This window comes from Polyergus mexicanus, unplaced genomic scaffold (genome assembly GCF_030449975.1).
Source record: "Polyergus mexicanus isolate NDT 795.1 unplaced genomic scaffold, iyPolMexi1.0 SCAF_9, whole genome shotgun sequence".
NCBI classification, from domain to species: Eukaryota; Metazoa; Arthropoda; class Insecta; order Hymenoptera; family Formicidae; genus Polyergus; species Polyergus mexicanus.
The window spans coordinates 7,803,850-7,818,071 of NW_027223329.1; the positions used below are offsets into that span (position 1 = coordinate 7,803,850).

The window sequence follows — 14,222 nt, forward strand, 5'->3', positions numbered from 1 at the left end:
ATCCCTCTTGTCGTTTTGTACTTTTACATAATTAAGTCAAGCCTGTGCAGAAATACCCACTCGCTTACTGCCGACAAGAAAATATACAAATATTTCATTGGATGAGAATATGACAATATGTTTGATTGCAAAGAACGGCAACCCCTGATCGTTGCAAATAAAGCGACTGTGACTGCAGTATTCATATAAGCGGAAAACAACATACACCGTAATAAACGACTTTATGCCAAGTTACTAATTACTTTAATTACCGGTATTAAGGTCTGAAAATCGAGGCAAGCAATTAGAGTCATACATAGTCTCCCGCAAGACGTGTTCGATTACACATATTTGTAGTTTAATTATCTTTCCGATAGCGAAATAAGTCACGTTTGTGCCTCTATTCTGTGCAAAGGGAAAAAGTGCGTGACTAATATTCATACTTTTCTCATATTATTTGCATTTACACATGTCATATGTTGCATTAAAATTTAATAAGTTACAGTTAAATCTCAATTTTATGAGATACGTGTTATTTATAATATTATAAAAATGCAAATACTTTCTCTAAATTTTTTAATGTATACCATTGGTGGTATATGGCAGCCTATCGAATGGTCATCGACTGGTGCTAAACTGTTCTATAATGCATTTACTTTTATTGTACTAGTTTTGCAATACTTTTTAACATTAACCCAATTCATGGATATCGTTCTTGTTGTCAATAATATCGATGATTTCGTCGCCGATTATTTATTATTCGTGAGTATGGTCGCTGTTTGTTGTAAAGCGACTACCGTCGTAATACGTCGAAGTGCAATTATCGATTTAATACAAGCATTGTTGAAAGAACCGTGTAAACCGCGAGACACGGATGAAATAACGATACAAGCGAAATTTGACAAGATTATCAGGTAAATGTAATTGTTATCTCAATACTGTATTAATGGTTTGTCATTTAAATTTAAAAGATGAATGTACAATAATTTCTTTCTCTCGAAATAGTTAAAGAACTTATAGTTCAATCTCTCTATCTCTCTTTTATAAAATAAATTGTTCACAAAAATGCAAATATTTTTCTTAATTTTTATGCATTGGTGGTATATAAGTTTAATATTAGTATATATCATTTTGGATATTCATGATTCTAACGAGCATCAGTAACTATCATTCCCATTATGTCTTTACGACTCCTGGATATTTTACTGCTTTTTGTTGCGATAATCATTTAATTATCATGCTTGAAGATGTAACTATAAAAATTGCAAATTAATAATTTATAAAGAAAGAAGACAATATTTTCTAAAAAAATAATATTGGTTTTTACAAAAATATAGAATAGATATTACATAAAAAAAAAAAAAAAAAAATAGTTCAAAATATATTTAAAAATATGTATCGCACTTTGTCTTTTTATCACACAAATAAATAACGCTTAAAGATATAAGACTTTATATAAAATATCTTGATTTTTGTGTGCAGGTCATGGTCGATAAAATATTCACTTTTAGCAACGAGTTCCTTTACAGGCGTCACAATAAGATCAGTGTTAAACGTAATGCAAGGTCATTTACCTTATAAAGTATGGTTGCCGTATGATATTAACGCATCCCCGATTTTTTGGATTACATCCATTCAGCAGATCATATCTATGTTTTTCGCCTCAATCATAAATGTCGGCACGGAAACCTTAATTTTAGGATTATTTTTACAAACATGCGCCCAGTTTGAAATTTTCGAAAATCGTCTTCGCAAATTAATAGCTAACAAAACAATTAAATGTCCGGGATCGTTTGTTCCGCCAGATAATGAAATACTAATATCGGAACACATACGTCATCATCTCAGCATTTACAAGTTAGTCGTAAAAATAAATTTTTATTTTATGTAAATTTAACTCATGTTCTATTATATTATATTATTTATTTTATATTTTTAAAGATATTAATCTTTCATATCTATATAAATAAATATTGTTTACAACAATATTAATAAATTAATTTATAATCAAAATGTGCAGCGTAACTATAATGTATTCATTAGTTGAAAGATGATTATTAAAAAAAAAAAATTTCTAAACCGATATAATCATTTACTCCATGTCGAAATATGTGCTTTGCTTTTTAAGAAAATCAAATTTTATTTAGAATTATGCAAATCTTGTTTCAAAAAATGAAAAATGTTAGAGATTGTTCTTTCTCAATATTCTTGAAAAATTATAGTATAAATATAGTTTAATTTATACGAAATGAAATATGTGAAATAACTATTTGTTGTTATAAATATTCTCTTTTTTTAGCACTCTAACATAATATTCCTCTGATTACAGATATGCCAAAACGGTAAATATTATATTCAATCAGGTGCTCTTTGTACAATTCTTCGGCAGTATATTGGTATTATGTACAACTGTATATTATCTGTCAGCACATATTATGGAATTCGAAAGTGCTACTTTGATAGTGTACACTTTCTGTATGTTTGTACAAATTTACATTTATTGCTGGTCTGGAAACGAAGTTATACTTAAGGTAAGTGGTTATTTTATATTCTACAATTTAGCTCAACAAATATATACATATATACACACATATTACTGTACATATTCTTCGTTAATTATAATAACAATTATAATTCTTAAAAATTTAAATATTGTTAAAATACCAACATTCATCTTGTCTATCATCAATTGAGATTATATTAGCTCTCAGAGCAATTCATTCTATCATCCCATTATGCGGCGATAAAGAACATTATAAATGCTAAATTGTTATTATATATTATATAATTTGAATATATATATATATATAACTAAAATCGATAGAATAATATTGAGCCCAACTATTTTAACAATTAGACGAGGGTGTGAATAAAGTATCTTTCTCGGACACACACCTGATTGTCGAGCAAAAATATTGATATAAAAATTCTGCATTACATAATAAAAATATTTGTGCTTAGTGTAGAAATCTGTTTATCAAATGCTATTGTAATTTGTAATTAATAAATAATTAATTAACAATCTTTAACTCATAATTATTTTTTCTAGGTAACATATTGCCTACACTGCATACTGTATATATGCAGATATGTTTTTAAAATATGCAAAGGTGTTAATAAATTAATGTGATATTGTCTCGAAATAATTATTTTATTTTTGATATTTGACGCAGAGTCAAAATGTGGGGGATGCGATATATCATATGAACTGGCCTCTGTTATCAGTCAGCGAAAAGAAAGATCTGCTGATAATCATGATACGTGGTACAATCCCTATAAAGTTTACTAGCAGTTTCTTGATAACTTTATCTCTTCAATCTTACAGCAACGTTAGTGTCTCTTATATTTATATTTGAAATAAAAGAAATGCTTGATACAATGAAAAATATAATCAAATAAATTAAATAAACAAATTATAAATATATTGAAAATATTTATATATATTGTATCGATGAATTTCGTCTACTGTCTAAAACACGGTTTAGAATCCTCGAGTTTTTAGTAAGTGTTATAATGTTTTATTTTTCCTTCAATTTTTTCAGATTTTGAAAACTTCGTACTCGGTATTTAACCTGATGCAGTCGTAAGATACATTAAAATAATCGTAAAATACGTAGTATTATAGCTTCTGTAGGAAATCACTTACTTCAAATATTAAAATTTCTTTGACGATGTATATTTTTATCTCAATCTTATATATTTTTTATTAACGCGCGTGCGGATCTGTAAAAATATTAGCGCCTTTAGTATTTAAGGTTATCATCTCTGTTGGCCTTTTTTTATTTTCAATAATAAAATTTGTTGATTTACTGTCCTGTTTACTGTTTATGTTTACTATCGAAAATAAAAACTATTTACTCTGCAGTAAAACATAAGAATAATACATTAAAAGTATACAAATATGCATTTAATTGATGGAAACTTTGTCACTCAAGCTAACCAATGTCCTTGCGAAATATTTATTTTCCTTCTCATTTATTCAAATTGTTTAAATAAAGATACGCACCATATACACATACACGTGGATGCAGATGACGCGAGAAATATAAGTCCCATGAAAAAAAAAAAAAAAGAAAAAATCCGGTGTGTTCACTCTCGGATTCTCTTCTCTTCGAGGAAATAAATAATAAAATGCGTTCGAATATGTTTGCCGCTTTTAACGTAAACCAAAGTCAGTATTGAAGGAATCGCGAAGAATGAGTATCGTTATTTAGATGTGATTGATATATAAAGCAAGACCGTGAGACGGAATATGCAAACATGAATTCCCCGGAAGCCGAAATCATGATGCATGTAAATATAATATATAACATTCTTACATAAATACACCTGCGGAAATACTGATGACGACCGCTGAGATTTATTCTTGAGAATAGAAATATACACACAGTCGGGCAAAAAGCAAATATACAAGACAAATATCGTAATATAAAATTGATATATAAAAAGTACCGCAGGATTGCAAGATGCAAATATCTACAAATATTTATAACATGTGTACACATACGTCCATACACACATATATACATATTATATTAATACGTAACCACAAAATAATGCAATAGTTTTATCTGATATATGTATAAACAATGATTTTAATTTAAAGATTATTTGAAAAAGAAAAATAACACTTTTCCAATAGTATAACTGCGATATACTCTGTGAAAATATACTAGAGTTGCTACATAATCTTCCAGCACCCTCATCATACTTAGCAAGTAGATGTATAAGTGATTAACTTGGAAAACATTTAAATGTATACGTGTACATTTTATCCCTCTTGTCGTTTCGTACTTTTACATAATTAAATCAAGTATGTGCAAAAATATATAGTTTTCTACTTGCTTGCTGCCGACAACACGAAAATGTATAAATATTTCATTCGATAAGAATATGGCAATATGTTTAATTGCAAAGAACAACAACCCTCGATCGTTGCAAATAAAGCGACTGTGACTGCAGTATTAATATAAGGGGAAAATAACATACACTGTAATAAATTGCTAGTTACTTTAATCAACGGTTTTAGAATCTAAAAGTCGATGCAAGCAAGTAGAGTCATACATAGTCTCCCGCAAGACATGCTCGACTATACATAGTTATAATTTAATTATCTATCCGATAGCAAAATAAATTACATTTGTACTCTATTCTGTGCAAAGCGAAAGAGTACGTGACTAATATTTATACTTTTCTCTTATTATTTGCATTTACACATGTCATACGTTGCATTAAAATTTAATATGTTTTAAAAACCTCTCTTTTATAAAATAGATCTTATTTATAATATTATTACGATGCAAATACTTTCTCTAAATTTTTTAATGTATACCATTGGTGGTATATGGCAGCCTATCGAATGGTCATCGACTGGTGCTAAACTGTTCTATAATGCATTTACTTTTATTGTACTAATCTTGGAATACTTTTTAACATTAACCCAATTCGTGGATATCGTTCTTATTGTCAATAATATCGATGATTTCGTTAACAATTATTTATTATTCGGGAGTATGGTCGCTGTTTGTTGTAAAGCGACTATCGTCGTAATACGTCGAAGTGCAATTATCGATTTAATACAAGCGTTATTAAAAGAACCGTGCAAACCGCGAGACAAAGATGAAGTAATGATACAAACGAAATTCGACAAATTTATCAGGTAAATGTAATTGTTATCTCAATAATTCTCAATTTTGGTTAATACTGTATTAATAATTTGTCATTTAAGAGATGTATGTGCAATAATTTTTTCATCTCGTAACAGTTAAATAACTTATAGTAAAATCTTTCTCACTTTTATGAAATAAATTGTTTACAAAAATGCAAATACTTCTCCTAATTTTTTTTTTCATGCATTGATGATATATAAATTTAATATTAGTACATACCATGATATTCATGATTCCAATCAGCATCGGCAATTATTTTTCCTATCATCTCCTTGCGACTCCTTGATTGTTTACTACTTACTTTTTGTTGTGGTAACCATTTATTTGCCATGCATAAAGACGTAACTATAAAAATTGTATTAAATTAATAATTTATAAAGAAAGGAGACAATATTTTATAAGAAAATAATATTCTATTTTTTACAAAAATATAGAATAGATATTACATAAAAAAAAAAAAAAATGTTCAAAATATATTTTAAAATATGTATCGCATTTTGTCTTTTTATCTCTCATAAATAAAAATAATCTTTAAAAGTATAAGACTATATAAAATATCTTGATTTGTGTGCAGGTCATGGTCAATAAAATATTCACTTTTAGTAGCGAGTTCCTTTACGGGCGGCATAATAGGAGCAGTGTTAAACGTAATGCAAGGTCATTTACCTTATAAAGTATGGTTGCCGTATGATATTAACGCATCCCCGATTTTTTGGATTATATCCATTCAGCAGATCATATCTGTGTTTTTCGCCTCAATCATAAATACCGCCACGGAAACCTTAATTTTAGGATTATTTTTACAAACATGTTCTCAGTTTGAAATTTTCGAAAGTCGTCTTCGCAAATTAATAGTTAACAAAACAATTAAATGTCTGGAATACTCATCTGTTCCGCCAAGTAACGGAAGATTAATAATATCGGAATACATATATCATCATCTCAGCATTTACAAGTTAGTCGTATAAAAATAAGTTCTTATTTTATGTAAATTTAAAACTCACGTTCTATTATATTTATATTATATCTTTAAATATATTAATTTGTCATATCTATATAAAGAGCTACTGTTTATAACAATAATAATTAATATTTATAATAGAAAGTTATTTATAATCAAAATGTTTAATAGCTATAATGCATTCATTAGTTTAAAGATAATTGTTAAACATTCAAAAAAAAATTTCTAAACCAATATAATTATTTGCTTCATGTCGAAATGTGTGTGCTCTGTTTTTTAAGAAAATTAGATTTTATTTAGAATCATGCAAATCTTGTTTCAAAAAATGAAAAATGTTAGAGATTGTCCTTTCTCAATATTCTTGAAAAATTATAGTATAAATATAGTTTAATTTATACGAAATGAAATATGTGAAATAACTAATTGTTGTTATAAGTATTCTTTTTTTTTAGCACTCTAACATAATATTCCTCTGATTACAGATATGCCAAAACGGTAAATATTATATTCAATCAGGTGCTCTTTGTACAATTCTTCGGCAGTATATTGGTATTATGTACAACTGTATATTATCTGTCAATACATATTACGGAATTCGAAAGTGCTACTTTGATAGTGTATACTTTCTGTATGTTTGTACAAATTTACATTTATTGCTGGTCTGGAAACGAAGTCATACTTAAGGTAAGTGATTATTTTATATTCTACCATTTATCCCAACACACACATACACACACATATATATATATACACACATATTAATATATATATATTCTTTGTATACCATAAAATAAATATAAAGACGATTATAATTCTTAAAAATTAAAATATTGTTAAAATGCCAAAATTCATCTTGTCTATCATCGATTCAGATTATATTCGCTCTTATTGTTAGAGCGATTCCTATCGTCCCATCATGCGATGATAAAGAACATTATATACGCTAAATTGTTATTAAATATTATATAACTTGGATATATATAACTAAAATCTATAGAATAATATTGAGCCTAACTATTTTAACGATTAGACATGAATCATGTAATAAAAATCAATAGAGGTGTGAATAAAGTATCGCTCTCGGACACACACCTGATTATCGAGCAAAAATATTGATATAAAAAGTCTGCATTACATAATAAAAATATTTGTGCTTAATGTAGAAATCTGTTTATCAAATGTTATTGTAATTTGTAATTAATAAATAATTAATTAACAATCTTTAACTCATAATTATTTTTTCTAGGTAACATATTGCCTACACTGCATACTGTATATGTGCAGATATGTTTTTAAAATATGTAAAGGTGTTAATAAATTAATGTGATATTGTTTCGAAATAATTATTTTATTTTTGATATTTGACGCAGAGTCAAAATGTGGGGGATGCGATATATCATATGAACTGGCCTCTGTTATCAGTCAGCGAAAAGAAAGATCTGCTGATAATCATGATACGCGGTACAATCCCTATAAAGTTTACCAGCAGTTTCTTGATAACTTTATCTCTTCAGTCGTACAGCAACGTTAGTGTCTCTTATATTTATATTTGAAATAAAAGAAATGCTTGATACAATGAAAAATATAATTGAATAAATTAAATAAACAAATTAAAAATATATTGAAAATATTTATATATATTGTATCGATGAATTTCGTCTACTGTCTAAAACACGGTTTAGAATCCTCGAGTTTTTGGTAAGTGTTATAATGTTTTTTTTTTCCTTCAATTTTTTCAGATTTTGAAAACTTCGTACTCGGTATTTAACCTGATGCAGTCGTAAGATACATTAAAATAATCGTAAAATACGTAGTATTATAGCTTCTGTAGGAAATCACTTACTTCAAATGTTAAAATTTCTTTGACGATGTATATTTTTATCTCAATCTTATATATTTTTTATTAACGCGTGCGCGGATCTGTAAGAATATTAGCGTCTTCAGTATTTAAAGTTATCATCTCTGTTGGCCTCTTTTTATTTTGAATAATGAAATTTGTTGATTTACTATCCAGTTTACTGTTTATGTTTACTATCGAGAATAAAAACTATTTACTCTGCAATAAAATGCAAAAATAATATAATGCACATTAAAGTATATAAATATATATTTAAATGATGAAAAATTTATCACTCAAGCTAACTAATGTCACCGACAATAAGATACTATTAAAGATCGTCAAGTCCTGGGTAAATTTTTATGATCATCAAGTAGGCCCGATGAATTCAAAGGTAATTGAAGAATATTGACATTACCGGCCATTTGACTGCATTGAAGATAATTACACGAATTATTTAATATTTAATTCGGTTATTTTAGTTCATCTAGTTATTGTTTTATTATCGAAAATACTAACGAGATATCATGAAAGACCGATGGTCTCTTATGGGATTTAGCATGTTACTGGAAAAAAATTTGCCACGCACTACTATAGGATATATAAATAAATCTTTGCATTGTCGATAAAATAAAACGGTAAATAAAATGTTTATTTTGTTTTTCTTGAGGCAATTACATAAAAGATCTATACATTTTCGATAACAAAATAATAACTTGGATGAACTAAAATATTAAATATAAAAAATAATACCGCGAGTTTTTTTTTTCCAGTCACACTAGATATCCTATAGACATATAAGACTATCGGTCGTCTTTAATATGATATCTTGTTGGTGCCAAAATGTCCTTGCCAAATGTTTATTCTCCTTCTTATTCATTCAAATGGTTTAAATAAAACACACACACACACACAAAATTTTTATCTGTGAGAGATAAAATAATAAGCGTTAAAGATCGAAGATACAAGAAAAGAATTGGAGTTATAAGCGCAAGGAGGGAACATAAATGCAAGAAATATTCATGCGACGAAGTATAGCTATAGTTTTTAAATTTAATGTAACTCCCCATTTATTTCCCTCTCATTTACATATTTTTCGATTAATGTATATATTTTTACCTGTACGATATTACTCCTGATAATGTAATTAAATGTTCCGTACACGAGATCCACACGGTCCTTATTCACGTATCATGAATGTGGCGGCAAGTTAGAAGAGATACCGGAAATGACGTCAGGTCAGAAATGCGGCTATCGAGTTTCGAAGTATCAAAGTGGATGCAGATGGCGCGAGGAATATAAGTTCCACGAAAAAAGAAAAAAACCGGTGTGTTCACTCTCGGAGATTCTCTCTTCTTGGAGTAAATAAATAATAAAATGCGTTCGATTATGTTTGCCGCTTTTAACGAAAACCAAAAACGGTATTGAAGGAATAGCGAAGAATGAGTATCGTTATTTAGATGTGATTGGTATAAAGCAAGACCGTGAGGCAAAATACGCAAACATGAATCCCGCGGAAGCCGAAACTATTGCCGATCTGGTGCAGAACATGATTAAGTCCTTTTTTGGCGAACAAAAGCCAGGTGAGTCTTTCCTCGGGCTACTGTCAATATAATTTATATTTGGGATGATTGCGATACACATTTCATACTTCATTTCACTCGAATTAATTGCTACATTATTCGCTTTAAATATTGCTGTTAAGCATATTTAATGTCCTGTTATATTTTTAGAACAAATCTTTGTTTATGTTCTGTCATCGTATGTACAATAATATTTGATGGGAAACATCTTCAGAAAAGCATCTGATAAAGTGTCCGATTAATTTAATATGTGAATAAATTTTAGATGTATAAAGTTTCTTGATATGAACCTTTTTAGAATTTGATTATTGTGCATCTTGTATTTATGCCTTAGAATCAATTCTTTTCTACAACTATTTGGGCTCTCATTTTGCCCATATATCAGTTGGTGTTAATGAGCTAAAATTTATTGAGAATTGCCTATCAGTCATGGTAATAGTTTGCTCGCATATCTTGGATTTGCTAAGCTTGTATTCACAATATGAGCTCTTAAGGGATAAGTCTAATTCTAAGGATTCGGACATGTATAATTTCTTCTTGGATTTCCAATAATTGTTAATAATTCCATAGTATTTCTTAGATATTACAGTATAGTTTGTAACATATAAATATTTACAAGTATTATATATTTAGTTAATAATTTTTATATCTTTCAGAGTTGACTAGAAGATTGATGCGATTTTCCCTTGGATTATTGTCATCTACAGGAACATTGAGAGAGGATGAAATGACTGTAGCAACAAATATAAAGAGTAAATTATCACCACGTGATGCAGTACAATTTGATAAACTACATAATGATTTAAAAGATGGGGTAATAAAAATCTTGCAGTTTATATATCTCTGTCCCTCTCTTTAAACCTTCTGTCTTATATTCGTTTAAATTAACAAAGTTAAAATCATACAATATAAATATGTAAATGTTGGATATAACTGTATATTTGTTTTTATATAAATATTGTTCTTTCTTTAGCCACTGAAGAATCGTATAAGTATTTTATTATTTCTGCTAAACATGAGTCAGTCAGCAGAAGCAATAAAGGACAGAATTTTTGCATTTCCAGATATGAAATTGGGTTTAAGTACAATTCCATCTACTAGTGGTAAGAAAAGCATTGTGGAATTTATTAAGGCATTTATCAAAGTTTTCTAATTGTTGCTTTGTATATTTAGGACAATCATCACAAACATCATGTTCCCAAGCGCAACAAATTGTATCACTGAATACCACAGAAACAAGTTCGAGAGCGTTGCTAGTAAATCCGAGTAAAATATTCAATGAAGAATGTATTTCAGAGGATGTACTGGTTCAGGACTTGATATATTCTTTCCAAAGTGTTGAAGGGAAAATTCTAAAGTTGGATTCAAGCTACGGTTTTCAGATAGATCCTGTAGCAAAGATTAATAGATCACAAAAGCAAGCTGTTTTACGATTGAGTGAATTAGGGTATTTACATAATGTAGTGCGAAAAGGATTGGAGAGAATGTCTGTAGCTGGTGCGGGTAGAGTCGCTGACAGTTTTGTTGCTGCTCTGCATAAGGAATTGTCAGAATATTATAGATTCATAGCTATAATGCAGGAAGAGGTGAATAGGTAGGAATGAATTCAATGTATATGCTATAGTATATCATCAAAGATACATGAGAATCGCATTAATTAAAAAAAAATATATATATACATATATTATATATATAGGTCGCAAAATCAAATGGTTGCATATGGTGTTACATTATCTCATCTACATCTTTGGACATGTGATCCTCTGGAAACATTAAAATTGTTAGCGAGTATAGTAAGAGCTTGTCAAAGCCAAAAAGGTGGTGCATTGGCATCTGTTGTTTACGAATTCAGCTATCATGGAGATGCTATTGTGAAGAATTTAGTCAAGAGAGTTTTGGAAAGTGTATGCAATCCCCTGTACAATATGCTAATGAGATGGATTGCTGATGGAGAGTTAGACGATCCGTATAAAGAGTTTTTCATTCAAGCATGTGCTGATGTTAGTGGTGACAGAATGTGGCATGAGAAGTATCAAGTGAGAAATTCAATGGTGCCATCCTTCATTAGTAAAGCCCAAGCAAAGAAAATTCTAGGAACAGGAAAAAACATTAATTTCTTACGCGAAGTTTGTAAAGATTTCTCACCTTGGCAAGATAGACATGCAGATATGTTCAGAAATTGTGACGAAGAATATAATGGTAAATATGACAATCTGATTACTGATACTATTTTTACAATAAGAAAATACTTAATATCAGATGGAGATCATTTTATAAATTTCGTCAAATTCAAACAAATATTTAATGCTATGCCGTTTATTTTTTAGTCGAAGTTTTTTTTGATATGGATCCAGATGGTCGCTTACAAACTATGATGAATGCTGCTTATAAGGAAACATCAACAAGAGTTGTTGAAATATTGACAAAACAATATCATCTCATGGATCATTTGCAGGGAATCAAAGGATATCTTTTACTTGGCCAAGGCCATTTTATTCAACATCTTATGCATTTGCTGGAGTAAGGATATCTTTTTAATGCATTTGCGACAATATTCTTTTGTTCCATTACATTTCGGCTTTGAAAAATCGTTTTACTTGTATGTTTCAGACCTGAATTGGCTAAATCAGCAAGTTCTTTATATCCTCATAACTTATCCTCTATTCTTGAAACTGCAATAAGAGCAACTAGTTCAAAGTTAGATGATTTAGATGTGCAAAAACGTTTAGATGTCAGATTGTTAGCACCATCAGAAAATGAGACAGGCTGGGATGTTTTTATTCTAGATTATAATGTTGATGGACCTATAGGAACGGTAAAAAGCATTAAGTCATAATATACCAAACGTATACAATTACAAAATTTGTTAAATGTAACTTAAATAATCTTATATACAATATTTTTCTATTCAGATTTTAGAGCCATGCAGGCAAACGTATCAAATGGTATTTTTTGCATTATGGAGAGCAAAAAGAATGGAAACGATCTTGTCTGCTATTTGGAAACAACAGACAACATCGGCCAAGATGTTCAGAAAAATGCCAGAAGTATTGCCAATCCAGAATCATATCCATCTGATTACTAGCAGTATGGTTCATTTGGTTCATCAAATGCAATATTACTTTCTGTTTGAGGTAACACTGTGTGTCATTAAGTTATTGTTAATGATTAAAATCTATACTATTAATTTTTATTATTGAGATTAGATTTGTAGAAATTATTATATTGCGAGCAATTATCAAGTGAGAAAGTTGTATTAATTGCAGGTAATCGAATGTTCTTGGGATACATTTGCGAAGCAACTTCTTCAGGCAACATCCCTTGATGATATAATTGTGGCTCACAATCATTTTGTAGATTCTGTGAGACATGGTACATTATTAGATGAGAAATCGCAGGTAAATATTTACGAAAATCGCGCGTTTTTCACTTACACGCGATTACACATTCTTACTTTTACTCCTAATGTTGCAGGAACTTATGGATCATCTACGTTCAGTCTATAGCCCAATATTAGATCTTCAGAATCTCGAGGAAACTTTTCTTGTGCGTGCTACTCAGGAATATGAGGCAAGATTAAGCGCCGATAATTTCGTGCAGAAGTCTGAGCAAACGAAAAAGTGGGGTCGTACAAGTAAAAAAGATGAAGAAACTATAGAAAGAGAGGCTGCATTTTCAAAATATTTAAACACACTTTCAATACATCTCAAATTACTTTCAAAAACATATCAGGTAATAATGAAATGTTTTAATTTTCTTATCATTAGCATGATATTCTATTTATACATATGATTCCTTTATCGGAGTAATGATTTGATATATTTGCAATAATGCTTGAGATGTAAAAAATTAAAGTCGCTTATTTTTTATATATCTATTTTATCAAGAATTGGTTTTATAAAAGAAATGTATTTCTTTCACAGGATCGTGTACAGAAATTTTTACTAATGTTAGCCTCCGCTGAAGATGTGTCGCTACAGTTACTTAGTGTACGATTAGACTTTAATGAATATTACAAAAGTAAGGATAGCCGACTAGTCGCGCCGTTAACATACCAACACCGTAGACAAAGCGATCAGACTTTCTTCGGATGCAAGTGACAATCGGCAGCGGAAATATTATCAGAAAACTTTATTGATCCAAGTAACATTTCTAATAAATGCTATATCCCAACTGAGCAGAATTCATCTAAC

At 29.2% G+C, this 14,222-nt stretch overlaps 2 protein-coding genes across 2 annotated transcripts; both read left to right on the forward strand.

The window, feature by feature from the left end:
* The first annotated feature begins 22 nt into the window (after nt 1–22).
* LOC138936703 (uncharacterized) lies at nt 23–8,642 on the forward strand. The gene is made up of 11 exons (XM_070302318.1): nt 23–893; nt 1,462–1,836; nt 2,309–2,510; nt 3,153–3,308; nt 3,522–3,562; nt 5,090–5,148; nt 5,254–5,638; nt 6,223–6,603; nt 7,092–7,293; nt 7,980–8,135; nt 8,349–8,642. Exons 1-11 carry the CDS (start codon nt 532–534, stop codon nt 8,391–8,393), a joined length of 2,364 nt encoding a protein of 787 aa, XP_070158419.1. The 5' UTR covers nt 23–531; the 3' UTR covers nt 8,394–8,642.
* Nucleotides 8,643–9,587: 945 nt separating this feature from the next.
* On the forward strand, nt 9,588–14,212 carry Grip91 (gamma-tubulin complex component 3). Its single transcript, XM_070301415.1, has 11 exons — nt 9,588–10,029; nt 10,686–10,843; nt 11,003–11,132; nt 11,203–11,623; nt 11,726–12,228; nt 12,357–12,549; nt 12,640–12,844; nt 12,942–13,163; nt 13,296–13,427; nt 13,504–13,761; nt 13,953–14,212. Exons 1-11 carry the CDS (start codon nt 9,951–9,953, stop codon nt 14,127–14,129), a joined length of 2,478 nt encoding a protein of 825 aa, XP_070157516.1. The 5' UTR covers nt 9,588–9,950; the 3' UTR covers nt 14,130–14,212.
* Nucleotides 14,213–14,222: the final 10 nt, after the last annotated feature.

Coding starts and splice junctions, on each gene's coding strand:
- LOC138936703 (XM_070302318.1), top strand. CDS start 532: ATGCAAATACTTTCTCTAAATTTTTTAATGTATACCATTGGTGGTATA. Junction 5,149..5,253: donor ATTCTGTGCAAAGCGAAAGA/GTACGTGACTAA, acceptor TTTATAAAATAG/ATCTTATTTATAATATTATT. Junction 5,639..6,222: donor AAATTCGACAAATTTATCAG/GTAAATGTAATT, acceptor ATTTGTGTGCAG/GTCATGGTCAATAAAATATT.
- Grip91 (XM_070301415.1), top strand. CDS start 9,951: ATGAATCCCGCGGAAGCCGAAACTATTGCCGATCTGGTGCAGAACATG. Junction 10,030..10,685: donor TTTTGGCGAACAAAAGCCAG/GTGAGTCTTTCC, acceptor TATATCTTTCAG/AGTTGACTAGAAGATTGATG. Junction 12,845..12,941: donor TTGATGGACCTATAGGAACG/GTAAAAAGCATT, acceptor TTTTCTATTCAG/ATTTTAGAGCCATGCAGGCA.